Genomic DNA, 26,175 nt, shown 5'->3' with positions numbered 1-26,175 from the left:
AATGTAGAGGCCTTAAATTTAGATTCCTTTTCTATTAGAAACATGTGTTTCTCCTTCCAATTTTGAATTCCCAATAATTTTAACGTTGATTTTATTCCTTATAATTTAGTAATTTCCATAATAACAAAATTAGGCATTTTTATAGGATAAAAGGAATTTATCCACTGTGAAATAGTACTGTGGCTGTTGTTCAGTTGTTTCAGTTGTGCCTGACTCTCGGTGACCTCATTTGGGGTTTTCTTGGCAAAGATATGGGAGTGGTTTGTCATTTCCTTCTCCAGCTCATTTTACAGATGAAGAAACTGAGACAAACAGGGTCAAGTGACTTGCAAAAAGTCACACAGCCAATAAGTGTCTGAGACCAGATTTGAACTTAGGAAGACGAGTCTTCCTGACTCCAGGCCCAACACTATATCCACTGTGTCATCTAGCTGCCCTAAAGAACAGTAATGCCTTGCACTTGATCTGTATTCAGTAAATATTTGTTCAATGAATGAAATTATAAATTGGTTGCTTAAATCACAATTTTTTTTGCCAGTCCTGTTCACATTTAATTCTGTTCTAGTCACCCTGCCTATGTCATAAATAAGTACAAATTACCTGAAGAAGGATAACAAAAGCATTTTGAATCATTTTTATCAATTTGTGTCAAGATTCTTACATGTCCATATAATTAATTTTATGAAGAGATTAATTTCTCTCTGTCCCTGGAACTGCAGGTTCACCTTAATTTATATGGCCACATAAAATTTTTGTCAGGGGTCTCTTTATGAACATTAAATGAGAGTTAAAATGAAAATAATCTCCTTCTTTTAGTAGAACGTTTCAATTTATTCAAGTTGAAAAATATGTTTTAAGCACCTGTTACATGCAAGATACAGGGAAAGACACAGGGGATTAACAGAATGAAATGAAGCCACCTCTCTATAGAATAGGACTTGCATGCTAGGATAGGTTCAGAATGGAGTTACCTGAGCACCTTCTATATGTTTGTTGCATGTCACTTGATGCTACATTAAAGCTATTTTCCCAAACATGTTTCTAGTACACAGGAAGAATGGAAAAGCTGTACAGCCTTTTCTATCGCAAATTTTGTCCTGTATAGAAGAGTGGAGTCACAATATTTGGACTCTAACATACAAATCACAAATGTGTTATATAAAACAATTAAAGGAAGTACTGCTGGTCTAGACCAAGCAAGCACACAGAAGGTGAATTTTCCACTATTCTGAAAGTATTAATGTATGAGTCTCAAGAAACATGAATGGGGGGGGTGAAGAATGCCAAATGCCTAGAAAAAACCACAGAGATTGTTAGTATTGAAGAAGGTGAATAAAAATATCAATAACTATTTGCCTGTAACTCTACCTTCTCTACAAAATCTTCAGAAGAATAATCTATATACATACAAAGGATACCCATAATGATGATATGAAAAGGAATTTTTTGTGCAAGCAACATTCTAGGGAGGACTACATCATTGCAGTCACACAATTAATGAAAAGGTAGAGAGAATACAAAATCTCATGGTACTTACTACTGACTATAAAAAAGCACTTGATTTCATAAAGCAAAATGTTGCCATAATTGCACAGAATGAATATAATGGGGCTTATTTGTAGGCAGCAGGTAAGGAGCCAGTGGGTAACGAGAGATTGAATATTAGGGAGAGGGAAGGAATGATCTTGAAGCAAAGAGAGAATGGTCCTAGAGGATATGAGAAGAGAATAGGATCAAGAGGATAAGTATAGGGATTTTCTTTGACAAGAAGTAACATCCTTTCCTTAGAAACTGCAATGAAAGAGTAAAGAATGGAAGGGATGATACTGAATGGGGTTGAGATCAAGATTTGAGAGGAAAGGTAGTTTACAACAGATGGTATCAATTTTTACCCAGTAAATTATGAAACAAAGTCTGTTGAGTTTTTGGGAATGGTATAGGTAGTTTGAGGGGAGGGGACAACATTTGGAATAGATGCTTTGGCGAAGGTGATATAAAGTCAATCAAAGAATACTAAAAGGATTTCTGTGCAATACAGAAGGCCAAATTGAGGTTAAATAACAAATATCTATTGTGACATAACCACTTAACTGGGCTGTATGACTTCTCCCAGCAGTATTCAGCAGCATAGAAGGAGCAGCAGAGAAATAAGGTGGTATGAATAATCCAGGGTTGGAAAGGTATAAGCAGTGACTGAATGAGGAGGCAAGAGACACAAGGGAAGAAGACTGTGTAAAGTTGAACTGATTAGGCCATGTGTCCAGATTTGGAAGGAGAGGAAAACAGCTCCATAAGGTAATGGTCATGGACCACAGGGAAAGGTATATTGACTACATGTTGTACTGAGGGTAGAGGACAGGTTTAGGAAAAGTTAAGCACAAGGAGAGCTGAAGGGTTAGGAGATTATGATTATACTGAAGCATTACAAAATTATACTGATGCTTCCTCAAAAATCTGCATATCTAAGTTTCTCATCCCCCTCAACCCTCATAATTTGTACCTTCACTCCACTTCAGCTATACACAGGGAAAGTGCTGTCATGAATGGCTAAGACGAAACACGAGAAAGGATAGAAATTACGAAAAATAGGGATGATGTGAAGTCTAGCACCATCAGATCTCAAACTATACTACAAAGCTGTAGTCATCAAAACTATTTTTTCCTGGTTAAAATATTAAAGTCAATGCAATAGACCAAGTAAGCAAGATGCTGATATAATCAAACATAACAGGAATGTTCAATAAACCTAAGAGGACAAATAACTGGCATAAGAACTCCTTATTCAACAAGAAATTCTTGTAAAACTAGAAAGTAGTTATCAGGTTTGCACCAGCATCTATTACCATATAACAAAAAATTTCAAATGGATAGGGACTGATCCTATGATGTCACAGACATAAGGAATTGAATGATGAAGAAGCTTCTTTTAATGCTAGTTGACATCTTCTGTGCAATTTATAGTCTTGGAGAGTTGCCTAGAGCACTGAGAGGTTAAATGATTTGCCCAGGGTTACAGCCAGTATATAAAAGAGACAGAACTGGAAGCCAGGTTTTCCTGGCTCCGAGATCAGCTCTCTATCTACTATAACTGTGCATCCGCTCTTCTAAAAAAATATACAACCTACACATAAAAAGTCATACAATATTTTAAAAATAGAAAAATGGAATTATAAGTATGGCTAGGGAGAAGATTCTCAACCAAACAAAGAAGAGAGGTGATAAAATATAAAACTGATAATTTCAAATACATAATACATAATACCTTTTCTACAAACAAAATGAATGAAGGTATTGAAAAAAGGATCTGTTCACTGAGGAAAATTCCTTACAACAAATATCCTTTAAAGGTTTGTTATGTCCAAGATATAATAATGCAGTGAGAATAAGAGAAGCTGCTCATTGGGGAAAAATCACTGCAAATATGTCCCATAAAATTCTAATAGTCAAGATATATAGGGGATGGATAGAGATGTAGAAGATCAAGAGTCAGTCATTGTGCCAAGAGATAAATAGCTGTTCCCCATTCCTGGAATGCCTTCCCTCCTTCCCTCTGTCTCCTGGCTTCTCTGGATTCCTTTAAGTCCCAGGGAAAATCCTACTTTCTAGTGAAAGCCTTTCCCAATCCCCTTTAATTCTGTCTTCTCTCCTTTAATTACCACTAATTTACCCTGTATATAGTTTGCACATGGTTTTCACCATTAGATATGAGCTCCTTGAGAAATGAGATTGTTCCTATGCTTTTCTATTGGCAGTGTTTAGGATAGTTCTTGGCCCATCATAGGCACCTAATGAATATTTGTTGACTGAACAAGAAGTCTTCAAAAGAAGAAAAGCAAACTTATCAATATTCACATGAAAGAATGCTTCAAATCATTAATAACAGAAATATAAATGAAAACAATTGTGAGAATTTATCTTTTACCTATCAAATTGGCAAAGACGAGCAGATTAAACAGTAAATGTTAGAGATGCTATGGGACATAGGCACACTGTGAACCACTCAAGAAACTATTAGCTGATAAAACAGTTCGGAAAAACAATTTAAATTATACTAGAAATTAACTTAATCCTATATGTCAATGAACGTAGTAATACCATTACTATCCCCAAAGAAATCAGACACATGGAAAAGTGCCATATATTAGATAAACATTTATAGAATTGCTTTTTGTTGTTTCAAAGAATTTGGGAACAAAGAGGGAACTATCTGAACAGATTATGGTAAATCAATTTAGTGTAACATTATTACATCCTAAAAATTACGAAAATGAAGAAATCCTAGGACTTTCAGAAGACCTGTATGATGCATAGCTAAATGAGCAAAACAAAGACAGCATTTAAAAGCAACCAAAATAAAAGAAAACAAAAAGTCATCACAACTCTGATCGATGCACTGACCAGTCCTGACTTCAGAAGAGTAACAATGAAGTCTTCTTGGCAGAGATAGGAGACTGCAGGTGTAGAGTGAGACGTATATTGTCAGAAATGATCAATGTATGCATTTGATTTTCCTAACTCTACCTCCTTGCCACAAGAGAAAAATTCTCTAGTGGGAAGAGGGAGGAATTAGGAAGTAACTGTGATATTAAAATAGAAGAGCACCAGCAACATGTTTTGTTTTAAATCACACAGTGCTTTTAATGAGTCTAAGCTTTTAATGACTCCACACAACAAAGACTCGTCTTTTTAACACTGACATTATTCTGGTGATTCTATTAGCTTATATTATTCTTTAAATAATAAAACGCCACAATTTTCTAAGAATTGGAGGTATTAGTCACCCAAAGGAAAATAGAGAAGGTACCTGGTCAGGGCAAATAGAGTAATAAGAATCAGACCAAAGGGATCTCAGAGAGAAGTGACTCATTAGAAAAGTAGGTGGGCCATTCACATACTGACATGTAAGAAAAACCTCTAGAAAGAGAGCGTTCCATGAGTACCCCTGCAATGATAAGAGATGTAAAGCAAGGTTCCTAGTATTTTAGTCAGACACACTTGGAGGATTTATGAAAAAATGTGAAAAAGAGTTTCAAAGTATTAAATGGTATGTCTGGGTTATAACATGTACTGCTGAAGAGGGTAGATACACCAATAAAATCACAGAACCTTTTAAGTAGTAATGTGGGATGCTCTCGGGCCTCATAAGGCTTTTTAGTTGATTTGGGTTTATGAAGTGGGAGGCTCCCAGTATGAGGACAAGAGAAGGATAAGGACAGAATGAGAAACAAGGTCTGGAAAATATCATTTGAAGAGAAAGGGATAAGGAATAAAGATTATGTGAAGCAATGGAAGGCATAAGAAATGGTGGGAACTTCAGGGGGCTTTTAATGATCATTACAATGAATTGATTCATTAGAAGGAAAGAAAGACTGATTTCCAAGCATATGGAAAAAGAGGTAAGTGTCAGCATGTTGTAGTGAATAAAGAGCCAACATTATAGCTAGGGATGACCTTGGTTTAAGCCCTCTCTCTCTGTAAGAGAGGGATTAGGCAAGTCATTCAACCTCTCAATGCACTAGGGAACTTTACAACAATATAAGTTGTAAGGAGGGTAACAGCAGCCTGCATTGGGAGAAGGAATTTCCTCACTAAAGAGTTGTTCAGATAGATCCAGTCCCTGTCCCTATAACAGGGCTACACAAAATTTTGTCAGACTCTAACAGGATGTGCTAAATTCAGTCCGAATACAAACTGTGTCATTTCTAAATAAACCAAAATAAACCAAACATATAATGGGAAATTAACAAAAGTACTAGACATATTTGGCAGAAATAGCTTTAATTTTTGGCTCTATATCCACACAGTTTTATTTTTGTTCTTTGAAGTCAATTTCTCTGCACCTCAGTTTCCCCAGAAATAAGATGAAAATAACTCTATTTCAAAGTGCAAGGAAGTTAGAAAGATAACTCTATTTAAATCTGCAAGCACTACATATATAAATGACAAAAATTTTATAAAATGCTTGAAAATTTCTGATAAAAGCAAATAAATTATTATAAATACTACTGTTGTATTTATAATAATAGACTTTCATTACTCAAATTTAACATAGGAGCATAAAATGCAGGAAAAAAGGGGGAAACAGAAGGCAAAGACTATCACCTATGGTTGATAAAATCCACAAGAAGTAAAAACTATGGTCTATTTTCCAGCCTTTACCTTCTGGTTCATTTTTGATGAGCTCTTCCATTTTTCTTTGTTTCAAGGTATCTACAACATCGGCTAAGCTGCCTTTGCGCCTTTCTGGGGTCCCTAGGGCTGTACTCGACAATGACTCTCCGCTCTGACGCCCACCTTCTTCTGCCTTCAGGGGTGAGGTAGATGAGTTATGTGGGGCAAATGAAGACATCACTTTATTGCCATCAACTTCCTGAAAGAGATCAAAAGATAAGCCATTATTTCAAAGGAAGCAAAAATACATCAGTTCACTGCATTTTTGCTATTCTGTTGCAACCTTTAAAAAATTTAAAAAAATATTGCTTACAGTATAAAAGAAACAAAGCTACTTCAGAGAATAATTCACCAAGTTCATAGGCTAAGCAGAGCAGCCAAAGATTAGATTAATGATGAAAACAATAAAATGTGTTTTTCCCCTCTGAGTACAAATATTATATTTATACTGTTGTAAATCAGTTACACTGCAGAAAAAAATGACTGTCTGCTTAAAAAAAACTTTAGGAACATTACTCCCTATAATAGGTAAATGACTGGCAGCTTTTTGTTTATTTTGGCAATGAGGTTGGTCACAACGTATAGAATGCTAGGCCCGATTCAGGAAGACCTGAGATCAAATCTAGCTTCAGACACTTACTGGCTGTGTGAACTTGGGCTAGTTTTTTAACCTCTGCCTGACTTTTTTATGGATAATGATAGCATTTACCTCGCAGGGTTGTTGGGATGATGAAATAAGATAATTATTTGTAAAGTGGCACATAAGAAGCCTTCAATAAATGCTTGTTCTTTTCTGCTTTCCTCTTAGCATAGTGCCTGGCAAATAGTAGGTACTTAATAAAGGCTTGTTGATAGTTCAGTCATGTCTGACTCTCTGTGAGCCCTTTTTGGGGTTTTCTTGGAAAGAATACTGAAGGGGTTTGCCATTTCCTTCTCTAGCTCATTTTACAGATGAGGAAACTGAGGCAAAAACAGGGTTAAGCGACTTGCCCAGGGTAGGCCACTGAGTGTCTGAGGCCAGATTTGAACTCAGGAAGATGATTCTTGCTGACTCCAGGCCCAGTACACTGTGCCATCTAGTTGTACTTGACATGGGCCTTAAAGGAAAATACAACTTTTACAGAGTAGAGGTGTGGAGGGAAACTATCTGGATGGCCAGGGTAAATACATGAAGGTGGTAGAATTAAGAATGAAATCAGGAATCATCAGATAGTCCAATGAGAAAAGTGACTGGACCTATGATTTCTTTGTTAAAAGGAACTCTGTGGTGATGAAACTCCCTCCACCTGAGTAGGCTGGCTCTTTACCTGCGATTTCTAGATAGGTGCCTGGGGCACTAAGAGTTTTAATGACCTCTGCATCTCAGATCAGTAGGTATTAAAGGGATGACTCAGGCTATTTATGGCTCTGAAACTGTTTCTCTAGGTGCTATGTTATGGTTATAGAAAATTAAGTGTGTGAAGGAGAATGGTATAAAATAAGATTGGGAAAGAAGGATGGATCCAGATTGTGGAGAACCAAATGCTACGTGGAATTTATCTATCTATGTATCTATGTATCGTCTATCTATCTATCTTTACCCTGTAGACAAATAAGGCATTACTACAGAAGTCTCAACAGGAGAATAACATGACCAGACTTTGACCCTTAGGAAAATTATTTTGACACCTGAGGAACTATGTTAGTAGAAAAAATGTCATTTTATATTGCCTTAAAATTTAATATCAACTTTTCTCTTTGTTATTGGTCTATTGATGGATTGTTTATCTGTCATCAATTTAGGATCAACCTAGCTGGTTTATGAAAATACTTATTAATAGGTTGGCTATATGGTGATGTGTTTTGTTTTTTCAGGCAGAGAAACTCCTGACGACCATTTAGTAAACTACATTCTTATACTAATGGAGAGATTAAGCATTTGCAAAATCACAGCTCTTACTGAGAGGCAGTGTGGTTTGAGAGAATGGGCTCCAGGACTGTCTCTGACAATTCCTACCTGGGTGACCTTAGTCAATCACTTAACAGCTCAGACTCAGTTTCCTCTTATTTAAAAAAGCATCTACCTTTCAGATGCTAACAGGTGAAATAATTTATGTAAAGTACTTTGCAAATCTTAAAACACTATATAAATCCTATTTTATTCTTCTTATTATTGTTACATCTCAGAAAATGTGTAAGGATCCAATGAGATAACACACAGATAAAATACTTTGCAAAATTTCAATTCCTGATAAGTGCTAGCAACTAATATTGAAATATTGTCTTTAGTATAATTTAGGTAGGGTCTTCATGGTTTCTCTTTAACTTTTATAAAAGCAGCAATTACAATGGTTATCCTTACACTTTTCCCTTACGCGGCTACATTTATGGCCTGACATATGTGTGCATACTCTGTCACTAGATCACTATGGAACCATAGATATTTAGAAGGGAAGAGACCTTAGATTGCATTAGTCCAATCCCTTCTATTTTCAGGAAAGGAAATTGAGGCAAAGAATAGTGGAGGGACCTATCCAGAAACATAATAATTGCCAGTTAGTAGCAGGGCCATGTGCACTGACTGACCCTTAACACACTACTCTTTCCACACATCACAACTGTAGCCCAGATCAAAGCTGATATTTATTTTTTGGCCTACTCTTATGCATACAATTCATCTTTTAAAATTTTCTCCTTTTTAATAAGGTATTAGTACACTTACATTAAGGAAAAACACAAGGGAATATACTCTAACACTTATATCGTCATAGCTTTGCCAGATTTTCTTATCAAACTTTCAGCAAGGTGTGGGCATTTTTCATGCTTAGGAGACCAAATAAATTTTTATTCAGTGATTGTCAATAGTAGTTATGCTGTGATAAGAAGAAACTAAGGCCTTATTTTGCACAGGTTATTATTGCTCAATCTCTCTTCTTTCTCTCTCTCTCTTTTACATTAAGCTCTTCTTAAAAACTATCTTTCATTCCTTAATAAAGAAGCCATTAATCTAATGTGTACTGTTTGACTCTATCTCTAACATGAAAAGTTTCCACAAAGATTTAATGTCTGTGCTAATTAATTTGATGATCATCAAATTGGTACATTGTATCTGTTTATACTTCTGTTCTTAAATCATTGATTAATTTTATTTAAGTGCTGACTACTATTCTTATTTTCTTATTAGTACAGCAAAGGTACATTTTGTTGAGCCTGGAAAGGTAATAAATCATACTTATGTATGCATTTTTGTTCTCAAGTAATAACTCTTTGATGTAGGTAAGAATCCCTAATAAAGGCACAACCTATAAAATAATCAGGCTATTAGATTAAAAACAGAAATGTCATAACAGAGACAACATGCTAATATGCTTTTTGCTTATGGGCATTAGTCATGATAATCACATAGCACATACAGATATATTGCTAGGTACATATTAAATTAGGACTTTAGTCTTTACTTGGAAGGGTGTCATTAAACATTTTAAAAATGCTTTAAATCTTTGAGCTAAAATGAATGTTTTGACCTGTCATCCAAAAGTTGTTTCAATTTCTTATAGGAAAATCCTATATTATATATGTTATTGTTTTCTTATACACTATGTTAGGGGTTATTTAAGTCATCCCTCCCCTGTGCCTGGGCAGGGGGACTGCCAGTCAATCTCATAGTTTCATTACCCTGAATACATGTAGCGTTGAGAAAAATGAGATGTGTAAACACCAGTTTTTTTATGTACTTATAGTATCCTTAGGGGTCTGGAGGATGGCTCAGGAGTGTTAATTCAGAAATTAAGCCCACGAATAAACTATGGCACCTTTGTTCTTTATTTTTCCATAAGACCTGTTATAAACTAATAACCCAGAAATTTAGAGGGAACTCCCTCAGATACTTGTGTCCCTATCCATGGTTTCTTATTCTGTATATCTATGCAGTTTTAATTGATTCTCATTGTTTTTGCTTTATACCCTCAAACCAAGTTTCCTCTTGTCTCCAAAATTATGACTTCATAGACAATCATCCACCTGGGTCCTAATTGCCCCATAGCATCTGGGATCATTGATAACAGAACAGTCTTCTCCTTGTTAATGGAACTTGAGCAGTTATAAGAGTAATTAGCATTCTAATCTTATACCCTTCATCCCGTTTAACCAATTACAATGTTCAAAGATCCTAAAGCATAAATCTGGAAGCTCTGGTAACAGATTACACCTTGTGTACTCTCTCCACCAATTTCTGCCCTAGAGTTTCTAGGAAGTAAGGGAAAACTAATTAGCACATAACAAAGATGAAGACTTTCCTGAATGAAAGAAAAAAGTGAGGAAGCTACTCGTGAATTATACTGCACATGGACCTGGAGATTTGCAGGATCCTGACTATTTCTAAATCATGTCACCCGGACACTGGACATCCACCTTCAGTAGAACCTGGACTCTTCCATTTTCGTTCCTGGATCCTGATAGGTGAGTTTTCACATTACCTTGCCTGGAACAAGCCTTCCACACCACTTTCCTGCCATTTCCAGCTTCCTTCTTCCTATTCTAATTCCCTTTTATATATTGTTTTCCCTAATGGAATATAAGTCTCTTGAGAGCAAGGACTGCCATACTTGATTGTATTACTAGCATTGAGGATAATACCTGGCATATAGTAAATGCCTAATTTATACTCATTCATTCATGGCCTTCTGAGGCCTTTATTGGCTATACAGAGTATTCTTCAAGAATTCTCACTTGGATTCATGAGTTTTAAGCATAGGTTCTCTCTCCTTTATCCTAGCAGGGATGCTTATTTGCCATACCATCATTCATTTTTTAGAGTCATTTACTGCCCCCTCCAAACAGAGGAGTTAAAGAAGAATGTCCAAGAATGCTTGGACAAGCATTTCATTAGTTATTTTCATTCTAAGGAAAACTTCTATGAACCTAGAGAAAGAGAACCTGTTCGTATACTAGACAGACATACCAACCCCATAATTAGTCAGATTAATTAGATTGAAATAGACTGAATTTAGATATAAATACACATTCAAATGACTATTTATAGTCTATGGAAATTCCTAGAGTCTATGGAAATTAATCAAAAAAATTTGTTAAGCTCCTTCATCATGTGTCAAACACTGTAAGATGCTAAGGGTTTGAAGACCAAAATGTAATAATCTGTGCTTTCAAGGGGTTTATATTCTTTAGTATGTACTGGTCAATTATTCATCCTAAAAGTTCCAAAATAGCTCTTATAAAACAATGTGTGATTTGTAATCTGAAAAGATGTCCAAGAACACAGAGGATCTATAGGCTAGTTTCATGTACAAACTTCAATGAAGCAAACCTCTAAGTACATCTCCATGAAAGATTTTCTCCCCACTTCATCATTCTGTGAAATAAATGTGAATAGTCAAATGCTGTCCCTTTTATACCAAAGGTATTTTGATTTCATTTCACCCTAGTTCATATTACGTGATAAAAATTTTTAATAAATAAAATTTTAATAGGTGTTTTCCCCCTCACATGATAAATATCAAGGACTTCAGAGAAATCCATTCTCTGAATTCTTTCCAAGATGCTTCCTATTGGAAAATGTCACTCAAATTTTCAAAGTGAGAAAAAGAAAACAATAAAATAATAAACATCCATCGTGCTATTTTTAATAATTACTTGCTCCTTACAGAGAGTCAGAGAACATACCAGGGAGTATGAATTTTGCACAGGTATTCCAAATTTGGTTACAACAACAGTAGAAAACTAAATAACACAGCTATTTTACCCAGGAATATGCTCTATTTACTATATTGCCATTTCACCTGTTTGATTCCATTTCAGCCTCTGGCACTGCTAATCCCTTTAACAGTTTTATGCATTTAACAGCTGCTTCAGTATGGGGTTCCATTGTTCATTTACATGGTGAATAACTTGTTAATATGTGCTGGCACAATATCCAGTAGAGAGATCCTTTTTTCCTTTAGTGTTTCTTCCCTGGGATTGTACTTACCAATACCTGATGTAATGGTTGCTTGTTTCTCTTCACTTTGCTGGCAGTTAGACATCTACAGAGATTCTGCTAACAAAGACACAGGAGGTCCAGAGGAGGGAAATCGAGATGCCAAAATTTTGAGTCTTCAGAGTAAAAACCATAAGGAGATTCAATCATTTACATGGCAGTTGTCACTATATTTCCAGACCAGCTTCTGCCAATGTAGCAAATGGCTTCCAAGGTTTAATGATAAAATAGATTTCTAACCTTTCAGGATAAGGTCAATAATCTTCCTTTGTTAATCTTGGGCAAGCTTTATTTAATCTAGCCTCCTTGCCACCTTTGCAAGAGACAGAAAAAGTAATGGTCCTGCACAAAGGATTTATAGTCTGAGAAATGTTTCTTTTACATTTTTCTTCTAAATTGTAGCCTTTTGCTATTGATTTTTAAAAGTTTTGTCTCTTGGTTTCATATTACACCCATTTCTAGATATGCCCTTCACTTAACCCAGAAGGAGTGTCTCTCCTTCTGACAAATAAAAACAAGTAAGCACGATCAGCTGACAGTGACCAAATCTGATAAGCATATGCACTGTCCCATGCCCATAACCCCCCACTTCTTAAATGCAAGGAAAAAAGGGTGTTTCCTCATTTCTTCTCCGGGGTCAAGATTTGTTCTAATAATTAAATAGTATTCAGCTTTGTTTTATTGTCCTTTTCAGTTACCATTCATTTTTTTCATAGTAATTTTCATTCAACCTTCTTAATCAAGTTCTGAGTTAGATGTTTTAATTAGAAAGAATTAATTCATTTAAAAACAACAGGTTACACATTCCTTAGCAAGCTATTTATGACATCTTTTATTATTCAAATTAGATCTCCTTCTTGACTTCTGGCCTCTAGTTGAAGCTTATCATGCTTACTTCTCAGCACTCTTACCCCAAATTATATTCAGACAAATGGGGAGCTGAATTTCAACAAACATTACATTTATGTCTCAAACTATCTGGCAAATAAGGATTTCAATGGTAAGGCTGAAAAGTATCTTTCCCAATAATCTGCTATTACATTTAAAGTTTCTTTTCAATGTGATCAGCTCCCAAAGGAAGGCAGAGAATATGATTTGGTTCATTAAAAATGAGTGAGCCAGCAAAACATATGGAGAGTTGTTTTAACAGACTCGACTACAGAGCATCAAGGTATACATCCAGAAGACCTCTAACTACTTGATTAGAGCCTGAGGCAAAACGGTTCTCAGTGGCTTTTTTTCCCTTAAGCTTCATGCACAACTTATTATTTTGGCATGTCTCAGAACAATAAAGAAAAGAAAGTTTAAAAAACAGAACCAAGAGAGTAGCAACACAGAAAATATGAAATTCTTATTTCTCAAAGGGGGCACTGAGCCTGGAGTCAGGAAAACTTGAGTTCAAATCCAGCCAGACATTTACTAGTTGTGTAAATCTGGGCAAATCACTTAACATGTGTTTGCCTCAGTTTCCTCCTCTGTGACACGGGGATAATTAATAGCAGCTACATCCCAGCATTGTTGTAAGGATCAAATGAGACAATAATAGTAAAGCACTTGGCACAGTGCTTGGCACATAGAAAGTGCTATATAAATTTTAGCTTTTTATTATGATCCCAGGGCTTACATATGCTTAATTAATATATTTATCTAGGTAGCATGAAATAAACCATAGACATACAATCCATGCAGGTTCTGGCATAATTTACATATTATTATTCTAGCAACGGTCTCTGATAAACATGGCTAGAGTGAGGCAAAATGAGATTTTAAGGGTTTATCTTAAAAGCTATATTATTCTGTTATTCCATAAATCCTCTGAATACCAGATAAATACATCTTTTGTCACAAAGAGTTACTTTGAAAAAAGAACTTAACAACTTATGATTTATTCTGTCAAATAAGGAAACATAAAGCAAAAATTCATGCCGGGGAGTTAAATGACCAAGGAGACATGAAGGGTAGGTATATCACGCCTGTAATAGAACCTATCTGGCATAGTGTTGCATTACCTTTTGCTGTTTTTGTGTCATTTTAAATTGATAAGAGGAAACAAAACTCAAACTTTTAAAAAAAAATAAACGTCTTCATTTATTACCAAAAAAGGAAAAGAACAAAGACACATATCATCTTATTGAGCATGTATTCAACAGATATTGGTAAGTACCTTGATAGGCCTCAGTGTGAAGATGGCTGATTAATTAAGAAGGAAACTACTGAGCTCACACAAAACACTGGTTTGTATCAGACTAAATAACAAGAATCCAATGAGAAACTTGAAGAGTCAGAGCTCTGAACCACAAAAATGCAGGAGAAGGGTGGTTAACTCAAGGAAGAATAGGTTTGCTTGGGAATTTGGTGCGGTCAACAAGGTTCACTACCCCATCCAAAAGAAGTGTGAGGACCCTGGCACAAAGCCCCAATTTGGGAACAAAAACAAGAGAAATGAGTAAATCAAAGAAGATAATCCAGATCAAAAAAATATGTATCTAGAGATACCTCCAAGAGAATAAAAGATAAATAACTTTACTATAGACAGAAATAATTTTTTTTGGAAAAATGAATGTTTCACAAGGCCTAAAGGAATACCTAGGGGAAAAAAGGAAGCAAGACATAAAGAAATGAAATAAAAGCACTTGAAGAAATAACTGGAAGACAAATATGTAACTTAGAGGACAAAGTGATTAGCCTTACCAAAGAAATTGACTCCCTGAAAACTCTAAAATGGACCAAGCAAAAATCAAAAACTACATGACACAGCAAGAAATATTTAAACAAAATTAAAAGATTGAAAAAAATAAAAAATAAAATATAAGATATCTGATATAAAAAAGACTTACCTGGAAAACAGTTCAAGAAGAGATATGTAAAAATTACTACTCACTGAAAAGCATGAATAATAATGTTAAAAGAAAACTTGAACATGATAATTCAAGAAATCTTAAATGAGTTAGGCCTATTGGCACATATCTGTAATCCTGTGGTCAGGGAGGTTGGGACTTATAATAATTTGAGCTCAGGAATTCTGAGCTGCAGTGGGCTGTGCCATCAGGTGTTTGCAGCTAATAATGTATAATCATGGTGAGCCACCCACAAGTGATCCAAACTTGAAGTAGCCCCTGAATTTTTAATATGTGTGAAATAGGAAGAGCAATTTGGAAAATAAAAGAGAAAAAATGTCATAAGCAAAAGCTCTTCAGATATATATTAGAACCAGCAGATTAAGTAAAGATAGGTAAGATTCTACTGATCACTTCCTGAAAGGATCCTTGAAAGGTAAAGTCCCATAAGTGTCATAACCAAAATGTAGAGTACCCACATAAAATAAAAAGCATACTGAAAGAAATAGTTCCAGTACCAAGGAACTATAGGCAGGCTCACACAATTCTGACAGCTTCTACTATAAATAATCTTGTTTATAGGCAATGAGAGAAAGATTTAAAACCCAGAACTACTTACTCCTCAAAGTTGAGTATAATCCCAACAGGGAAAAAGTGTATCATTAATAGAATAGAAGACTTTCAAGCACTGCTGATGAAAAGAGCATATTTGAGTAGGAACTTTGAAATAACAAACACAAATAGTCCAGAGCAGCCTAGAAGGGTAAATTTATTTAGGGGTTCAGTGAAGATGTAGTGCTAACATTCTAATAAATGAAGAAGTGTCCCTTTTAGAATCTTCTTTTCTTCGAAGAGGAGAAGGGGAACTAAATATGAAAAACAGAAGCCATGAGGATAGATTGGTTCTGTTCTGAGAATCTAAAGTGGGAAAAGAGAAAGGAGAATAAAAGGAATACACTATAAAGAAGAAGTGTATAGAACTTGCTATTTCTCATAATTGAGGCACATGAGAAGAGTATACAAACATGGGGAAATGGGTGAAGTGGAGGGAGAATGGGCATCAAATGAACTTCACTCATAAATAGACAAAAGAAGGTGGAACATTGAACACATATACACATTTTGGGGGAAGATATAGAGCAAACTCAACAGGGAAACTAGTAGGGATAGGGAGTGGTGGTTAATAGGGAGTATTATATGATGAGGAAATAGTCACAAGCAAAACATTTCTTGACCCTAAAAAGGGGACTAAAAGGGAGGATGGGTGGCACAAAGCACTAGAATCTAACAGACGGTATTAAAAGATTGTGTGTTAAAATTGTATGGTAATCAGTATAGAATAGTATCCGTATGGTAAGTTTATATGCAGCCTGTATTTTAAAAAAAAAAACAAACCAACAGCGGGAAGTAAGATGGCAAAGGAGAATGTAGAAGTCATGTACAGACTGTCCCAAAGACCAAAGGAACATAATTTGCAAACTATTATCACATGTTAACCAAAATCACATCCTAAAAATATGTACTAAATCAGGGAAAGTCTTCTAGGCCTTGCTCTCTCGGCCTTTTGGACCTATGATATGTAAATCTCAGATAAGTTTTACCCATCCACAGTAAGACCCCAAGAATACCAAATGGTGCTGATAATTTTGAGATGATATGGATATGTTAATTTTAAAGTTTTGTTGACAACTCTTAGATAATTTGGATGACACAGATAAGAGTTAGTACATTGTCCCCCCAAATTTTATGAAAATGACACCCCAAGCTCCTGCCCTCCGCAACCCCCGATGGTTCATGCTGCTTGAGGGTTCCCAAAGGCTGATCCATGGGTTACATAAGTAGCTTTCCCCCTCTATTCTCTTCCCCACACTGCCTTCCTTCACCATACTATCCCCGTCCCCACACCATTTGCCTCTATATCCCCACCAACCACGTGCTGTTTGTTTTCTATGTCCTACGACCTCTGTGCCTTATGAAAGTATGATTGCAGGCTCCCTTTCCACTGCCATAGTGGCCTTTCCTGGTGAGTACCCAAAGAACCAGATGTGCCTGCCTTATTTCATAATTTCATCAATTAATCAGCAATTCATACTGCCTCTTTGGGAACTGGTTAAATTATACTATACCAATGTAATGGAAAATTATTGTCCAATATGAAATGATGAAAAAGATGATTTCAGGGAATACTGGTTATCATGAGCTAGGGGGTGGAGTGCACAGAGTGCTAGGCCTGGAATCAGAAAGACTCAAATTCTTGAATTCAAATCCAGCCTCAGATGCTTACAAGTTGTGTGACCCTGGGCAAGTCACTTAACCCTGGTTGCCTTAGTTTTCTCTTTTGTAAAATGAGCTGGAGAAGTAAATGACAGATCACTGTCTTTGCCAAGAAAACCCCAAATGGAGTCATGAAGAGTTAGGCACAATTGAAATGACTGAACAACAACAATGCAGACTGAAATGATCAGAATCAAAACATTATAAATATTATATATATATATATACACACCCAGATACACATGCATATATATATATATATACATACATATGCATATATATGTATATGGACAGCAACACTATAAAGAAAAACAGCTCTGAAAGACAAGGACTCTAATTAAAGCAACGACCAACTATGTCATCGGAAGATCTATCATGAATTATGTTAAAAATTTCTTGATGCAGAGGTCATATGCACAAGGTACAAAAATTCGCATTTCTGAAATGGCAACCACATAGATTAATTTCCTCTGATTATGCTTATTCTTTATAAGATTTTAAACATATTTAATTGGAGAAGGGAGGAGTTGAGGGGGGATAGTAATGCCCTAAGAGAGGAGGGCCATGTAACATTTTTAATAGTGCACAAAAGAGAAAAGGAGGAGGTTTAGAAGTAAGCACATTCAAACAGGATCAATTTAAAAGTAGAATTTATTATATGCTCTTAAAGAAGCAAGTTATATGAAATGGAAATTAAGGGTTTCATATAGAATCTTCTTCTGTGTCCTCCTGTGTATATGGAAATGCTCTTTTTTTGGTATTTAAGTCCAAAATTAAAAAAAGTCCCTCAAAGATGCCACTGTTTACAACATTATATTTGTCTCTAAACACAAAGATAGACTCTTAAACTAGCACTGGTACAGATGTTTTATGTTTTTGTGCCATCAAAATGAGACTCAATTAAGTGAAGATTAAAAATATTGGCCCTGAAGGAATATCTCATGATATCAATGTTTATTTTGGGATAAATTCCTGTATATAACCAATTGTACCTATGAGAGGCATGATGATGTGATTAGGGGAAAGAGTAATGGAAACTAAGAGACCTGGGTTCCAAGTAGCCCCCCCCACCCCATTCCTGCTTTTCATACATGAGATCTTTGTCAAGTCACTTAACCTCTTTAAACTAGGTTTTCTTATCTATAAAAAATTGGGATGATAATACTTTTATTATCTACCTAATAGTTCTGAAGAAAGTTCTCAAAGGATATTCTCAAAGGATAAATAAATGGAAGGTCTGAGGATGATGATTATATCTGACATTTTTTATTTGTCCGATAACTCTTCATGAAATTAACATAATTTATTATTATAATTAGATATTGCCAATTCCTGAATATCTGTGTTAATGAGGGAAATAAAAGCTTGAATAACTAAAATGTTTAGGTAATTCCTCATCTCTAAAATAGAAGTATTGGACTTAGATGTTCAAACAGGGCTTTGAGAGGGAAGTGTTTTGCGAACTCTAAAAATGATATATGAATGTGAGCTATTTTGAAGAAAATGACTGTATCTCATTTAAAATTTTTAAATCAATAAATTAAATTAATTAAATTGATTTATTATTAAAGGTGTTTAATTCTTGATTACTTGTAGTAATGATAGCAAAATGGCACAAATAACCGAAATGTTCGGATAATTTGTAAAGTACTTTATGTCGGCTATTATTCGTTTCACTTTTAGCTGAAATAGTAAAAACAGGCTGATTTGATTGCTGCTCCTTTTCTTTCTTTTTTCCCCTTAGAAATGATAAAAGTAATAGGTAAGTGCCACGAAGAGGTAAAATAACACCTGTCTAATTCACAATGGACACAAATGTGGTGAGTACCTTTACCTAAACTGAATTTGTTAGAGCTGGCTAGATTCTTTAAAATAGGAATGACTGAGCTGACAAAACCCTTGGTTATCAATCTATCTATACATCCACCAATCTCAAACAATTTTTGGGTGCTTACTAACCAGAGGCACTTGAAAAAGAAAGATGCATTTATATAATGACAACAATACATACGGCTCTATGATTTACAAAACATAATTTAAATGCACCATATCCTTTGATCCTTAAAACCATTCTGTGAGGAAGATATGATTATTATTCCCATTTTGCAGATGAGAAAACTGAAGATGAAAAGGATTACATGACTGACCCAGAGTCACACATCTAATCTGCATCAGAGACTTAGATCATCCTGAGTCCACATTGATGGCTAGTTCTATCTGCTAAACCACCTAGTTTCCTACCTCTCATATACACCTATAATTTATATTTGAAAATATACAAATTATATACACAATAGTCATGATAGGTAATATGGTAAAGTAGAAAGGAAATTGTATGTGGAGTCAGAAGAGAATTGGGTTTGAATCTTGGCTCTGAGCCCTACTATCCTGTATGACCATCGGCAGTCAGATGATCACTCTGAGCCCCAGATTCCTTATCCATTAAATAGGGGTTATAATACCTATAGTAACTACTTCACAGGATAAAATGAAGAAATGCACATAAAGCGCTTTAAAAAAAAGCTGAAGTACTAATTGAATGTGAATTCCTTAGTAAAATTTATTGTTGTTCAGTCCTGTCTGACTCTTGGTGACTCCATTTGGGGTTTTCTTGGCAAAGATCCTGGAGTGGTTTTCTATTTTCTTCTCCAACTCATTTTACAGATGAGGAAACTGAGGTGACCTGGGTTAAGTGACTTGTGCAGGGTAACAGCTAATAAGTGTCTGAGGCTGAATTTGAACTCAGGTCTTGATGACACCAAGCCTGGGGCTACGTCCACTGAAATTGCACTTATTCAAAAACTACCATTCTTCTCTGATACCTCCTTTTGTTATGGAGATAAATTTGGTTTACTGGAGCTCAAGTTCAGCCAGGTTCTACCACACTCATGGCTGAAAGGCATTGCTTATGATCTCATCACAAAACAATGCCAGCTTTCTAAGGACTAACCTAGCTGAGCACAAAGAGATTCATTGTCGGTATGTTAGCCATTTGGTGAAAAAATTCTTTGGCTTTAGCAAATTATGAAATAAACAAAACAAAAATTAAACAGGCCTCACTCCTGTGTGGCTGAAAAAAGTCACAAATAAGGAGAAGGCGTGGATGGGTTGCAAGAAAATCAGAGTGGGAACTCATATCAACAAGGTCAAGGCTCCATCAAAGTATTGAAAAAATATTTCTACAGTATTGCATAGATGTTACCAACTTGGCCTTAATTTTGTTAAGGCTACAAAGAGGTCTTAAATCAAAGGCAATGAATGAGTCAAAAATTAAATAATGGCCCAATTTAAAAGAGACATTGAGACTGAACTGGAGCATGGTACCTAGTACATAGTAAGTGGGGGAAGGGAATAAGCACTTAAATAGTGTCTGCTATATACCAGACACCGTGTTAAACGCTTCACAAAAATGATTGCAATTGTTCCTCACAACAACACTGTGACGAAGGTGCTGTTATTATCCCGTTTTACATTTGAGGAAACTGAGGCAAACTGGGCAATGACTTTCCCAGGCTCAGACAGCTACCAAGTGAAATCATATTTGAATTCAGGACTTCCTGACTCTAGGCTCATCACGCTATCCACTGTAACACCTTGCTTCCTGAAAGTGCTTAATAATTATATATTGATTGCTTAAGTGCTTAGGGTAGAAAAGATGATAATAACAGAACATCAAGAGAAGGTATAAGTATTCAATTTTATTTTATTTCTGTTTTCCTAGCCAAGGAGACAAATATTTGGACAGAAATAAAATTGGCTAATAGGGAGTTGAAACTAAGTGAGGAAATAGTAAGATATGGCCTCTCTGTCTTCCATGAGTTCAGGTCACCAAGCTCAGCTAAATTATAGCTTTAGATTTTATCTGCTTTTGAATATCACTATTTTCTGCCATTTCTTATGCATAAATTATTATTAGAAATACACCTCAGCCTGTTCCACTAATCAAGTGTCTCTAGTGTAGCTAGGTGATATAGTGAATAGGAAGATCTGAGACCAGTTTCAGACACTAATTAGCTGTGTGACTCTAGGCAAGTTATTTAACCTCAGTTTGCCTCAGTTTGATCAACCATAAAATGAGCTGGAAAAGGAAATGGAAAGCCACAGCACCTACATCACAGGGTTGTTATGAGGACTAAAGGAGATAATATTTGTAAAGTGCTTTGCACAGTGTCTGGCACGTAGTAGGCACTATTTAAATGCTTATTTCCTTGCCTTCCCTTCACCTACTTACTATATGGTAGGCACCATGCTCTGGTTCAGTCCCTTCTTTGTTCTCCTTTTTCCACCTAGCCCAAACTCTCTTAGTGCTGTCTATCTTCCTAATTATGCTTTCTCTGAAACCTTTAAAATCTGTTCTACCAAACTCTGGCTCATTCCCAGCTTTCTTTCACTTCCCTATAACATATTCCAAGACTGAGTGTTCCCTTCCCAACAGACTTTCTACCATTTCCACCCCACTTATGTCATTCACACAGGTACATCCACCAATGATGTGAGCCCTTCCACAATTCAGTGGATTGTTTTCATTTTGCTTCATCACGTGGAGGCCAGTCCTTAAAGAATCTACAATCTGGTAGGAAGTTCTGGAGTTCACATGTACTGGCTTAGCTTTCAAGAATTCAGGGTGACCACCAAGCCATAAGGAGGCATTATGGCATGTTTTAGAAAAGAATCCTTTCCTTATAGTGGAAATAACTATGTAAGTTATTATAAACATTAAAAATAGAGGAAAGATTTAATTTTTAGGGGAGAAGGAGGATGAGAATGGTCTAGACCTGTGATCTTTATCAATGTGAGGACTTTTCAGTTTAGAAAATCTCTCCTTTGTTTCATTTTATTGGGTTTTACAGGATGCTAAGTGGTTAAGTGACTTGACCTGAATCATATAGATAATATGTCATCTCGTCTATCCAGTATATTATGCTGTGTTAATTGACAACTTAATAAATAGCTTTAAACTATATTATTAATCATTGAAACTTTAAAATAATATAAGGCTTAATTTTATTTTATAGGATAGTGAAAATTTTGAGTAAAATCATTTATTTTTCTATCATATCATTTTAATTTAGCAGTCACCACATAATAAAGTACATGGAGATTTGAAATAGAAGAAAGCAAAAGTCTAAATTGTTAAGCTCTAAAAATGACTGCAGCACAGCAAATCTTTTTTGAATGCTAGCTCACATCAATTCAATTTTCAAATATTAATTTGCCTGAAGACAGAATGAAAACATCAAAAGTGAGCCCTGAAGCAAACCCAAACCCTTTCAGAAGTTCATAAAGAACACCGAACAAAAGCTTTTCTTTGGTCGCTTCTAACAAACTGTAAACTAGGGGCATACTTTGGTCAGTCCTCAACACCTGGAAAACACAAGTCTGCACTTAAGGATGCATTTTCAGGTGGAGTCTATTATGGTTGTGATTATGGTGGGTATTAAAGCAATCCCATTTGAAATCCTCTGCTTAACCTTTGACTAGAAAATAACTGCTTAAAGTCTAGCTAAGTTTGCATTTCTCAGAAATGGAAAACTGTTCAATGTCTGACAATGGAGAAAATAGCATTTATTCTATATCTCCAGCCATTTATGTGTATGTTTAGAATGTGGTTACATAAGAAACCTTTTCATTTAAAAAAGGACTACTTAGTACTCTAAAAAACACTATGTTTTAACAAGTCAACACAGTAGAAAGAGCACTAACTCAGGGGTCAGAGAACCTGATTTAAATCTGCCTCATACACCACCTGTTATTTTAGGCAAATCACTTAATCTTCCTAGGTCTCAGTTTCCCCATCTGTAAAATGGGAGGTTAAACTGCTAGATGGTCTCTGATCTAAATCCTGATCTATGATTATATGAACAAAATGCAATATTTAATGACTGGAAGATAGATTAACTTGTAACCATAAGTCTAATTTGATATTGGCCCATATATGTGGAACGCCAAATTTCTCCCCTATGCTTATGTTAAACATTTTTTGAACGTAGTATTTGACTCTGACAAATCATTCCCAGCTAATCTTCTGAAAGTGATTGTCTTTATGTTTATACTGATAGCAAGGGCACTTTCTATTGATGGACATTAACAAGCCTATATGTTCACATAAATATTATAATCAGGCAGAGGATTTAATATTCTTATCAATTTTGGTCATTTTTTTTTCTTGAGAAGTGATTGAAAAATCCAACATGCTTCACTTGAATATATGACTAGAATTATTTCCATTAATCTATTTGTTCATTGTTTTATAACAGTTGAATCTAGTACTTATGAAAAGAGCATATAACTTATTCAAGGCCCTATGTGAAGAACAAATAATAAGAATAAGAAATATGAAATAAAAAGTCATTAGAGTATTAGTATAAAGGAGCTGAAATCTTAAAAAAAGTTTTAGTAATTTGGTCACATATATGAAATAAAGACAGAAGGATCAAAAAATGATGGATTTAGAGCTGGAAGGGACTAAGGACATTTAATCTAACCCACTCATTTTACAGATGAGGAAAATGAGCACCATTCAGGTTATTTTTTGAGGGTCACACAGTTAAGTTTTAGCAGTGGGATATAAATCCAGATCCTCTGAAGCCAGAGTCAGGGTTCTTCCCATTGAAGACAATGACCTGACCTTACCCCACCCCCCCCAGGCTTAGCTTTATCTCTGCATTTCCTAGCACCATTTCACCACTCTGAGTAAAAAGTGTTTTGGATAGAGAAATCCCTGGAAATTTGTTGAGAGTGCAGTCTGGAGACTAGAGAATGCCCACCTTAAGGCTGAGTGAGATTCCAAGATTAGTCACGAGGAAGTTTAATTTTAAGGGAAAAAAAATAGTCCATAAAGGTCTGGTTAGATACCCAGGTGATTCTCTGATACCGTTCAAAAGATCTTGGTTCCTGGGGCAAAGAATCTTCTTCTAAAGAAGAAAAACCTTTTAGTCAAGATTCTGAAAGGACCAAGAGAGGTGACTACTTGAGGTAATAAACTGCAGAAGGTGTTTTTATTCTGCCCTTCACTAAGTAGGACATTGACTGGCTCTATGGCTGAGTCCCAGGGTTATTTTTCTTCTGAAAGAGTTAATAAGCCTTGGGGATTTAAACTAAAAAGATGTAACAGAGCCCACTTTTCTCATGAGGAAGAGTTACCACTATAGGCAAAGGCTTTAGCTGAAGCCAGAAGCCAAAGGCAGACAGAAGCTCTGCAACCACATATCCAGTGGAGCCTTGCTTGGCTGAACTGAGTACAATCAATCACGCAGTGTCCAGCAGAGACAATGATTTCCCTGGGGTAGCTTCAGGCATCCATGGACTCACATCTTCAGAGGCATGAGTTTCCTCTTCATGTATGTTTCTTGAGGACGTGTTCCCTAAATATATATCCTGTATACATCTACGCTTCCCACTGGTGGTGGTGCAGTGGCTAGAGCACTGGGCCTAGTGTCAGGAAGATCTGAGTTCAAATCTGGCCTCGGATACTTACTAGCTGTGTGACCCCGAGCAAATCACTTGACCCTGTTTGCCTCAGTTTCCTCATCTATAAAATAAGCTGGAGAAGAAAATGGCAAATAACTCCAGTTTTTTTTTCTAAGAAAACATCAAAAAGGGGTCAGGAAGAGTCAGACGTGACTGAAAACAACTAAACGACAATATTTTTGGAAAAGGGTGCCCCAAGTTTATGGGAGAACTGTTCTATTTCTACTTTTAATAACAGACTGCTATATGAAATGTCTTTGCTGTGTTGCTATGAACTAATTATACCCTCTGGCAGACTATTCAAGCTAAACACGTATTTGAGGTGGGGGGAGGAGAGTATTCAGCATGGTTTTAAGTGGGTGTGGATCCACCAAGTACTCTGAAACTAGAATGGCATTTCCTGGGGGAACCATGCTATGAGTTGGCAGTTACTCCTAGATGCTACATCAGAAGGGCCTAAGGGTCTTAATATTAAATATTAACAATTAAATATCTTAATAGGATTCCACACCTCTTATTGTTGTCCAGTCGTTTTTTTCAGTTGTAACTGAATCTTCATGACCCTATTTGGAGTTTTCTTGGAAAAGATACTGGAGTGGTTTGCCATTTCCTTCTCCAGATCATTATACGGATGAGGAAACTGAGGCAACAAAGTTAAATGACTTGCCCAGGTTGCCTATAATAAGTGTCTGAGGCCAGATTTGCACTCATGAAGATGAGTTTTCCTGACTGCAGGTCCTGCATTCTATCCACTGCAGCACCCAGCTTCCCCCTTACCTCTTAGGTCCTTCATTTATGGAAAAGGTAAAGTCACAAAAAGTCTGATTAAAATAAATATTCCCAGAGGAATGCTGTAATTGCCCATTACCTTTTTACTTCAGTCATTCTTTCTGATTTCACAAGTAATATACCTTTGGACAAATCTACCATTCTTATCTGGTATGGACTTATTCACTTAAAAGTCTTAAGGATTTTTCAGTTCCTGGCATTGGTTCTTTTACCCTGAATTTCAAGGATTTTTTTTCTGCAGCTTGGGGCATAGCACATGAAAGGAATACTAGCTATTTGGTAGTTCTTTAAAGTAAGGTGAAAATTGTAGACCTTTAGGACTCCATGCCTATAATGTTTCACTGGTTTTCTTTTATACAATCTTACTTGGTAGTCATTTTATGCCAAGTCCTGGGATAAACTAAAATCCTGCAATTTAATTTTTCTTCATACACACACACACACATATACATACATGTGTATACAAATGCCCACACACATACCCACACAATGCACACACGTGTGCATGCACATACACATATACACATATATATATATACACATATGTATATATATATATGTATAAACATACACACATATTTCCCCCCCTGTATTCATCATTACCTGTATTAGAAAAAGCAATGTCAATGGACAATGAGTTGGATCCAGAATTGTATCTTCTTG

At 35.8% G+C, this 26,175-nt stretch overlaps 1 protein-coding gene across 1 annotated transcript in view; it reads right to left on the bottom strand.

The window, feature by feature from the left end:
• The window catches only part of SOX5 (SRY-box transcription factor 5), a 491,049-nt gene that overhangs the window by 336,271 nt on the left and 128,603 nt on the right, over positions 1-26,175 (bottom strand). The window contains exon 3 of the mRNA XM_036761148.1: positions 6,160-6,370. Coding sequence (XP_036617043.1) covers positions 6,160-6,370 — 211 coding nt within the window. The remainder of the gene's footprint in view (positions 1-6,159; positions 6,371-26,175) is intronic.

This window comes from Trichosurus vulpecula, chromosome 5 (assembly GCF_011100635.1).
Source record: "Trichosurus vulpecula isolate mTriVul1 chromosome 5, mTriVul1.pri, whole genome shotgun sequence".
Lineage (NCBI taxonomy): Eukaryota > Metazoa > Chordata > Mammalia > Diprotodontia > Phalangeridae > Trichosurus > Trichosurus vulpecula.
Note: the sequence above shows the minus strand (reverse complement) of the source record. Positions and strands in the feature narration are given on the sequence as shown.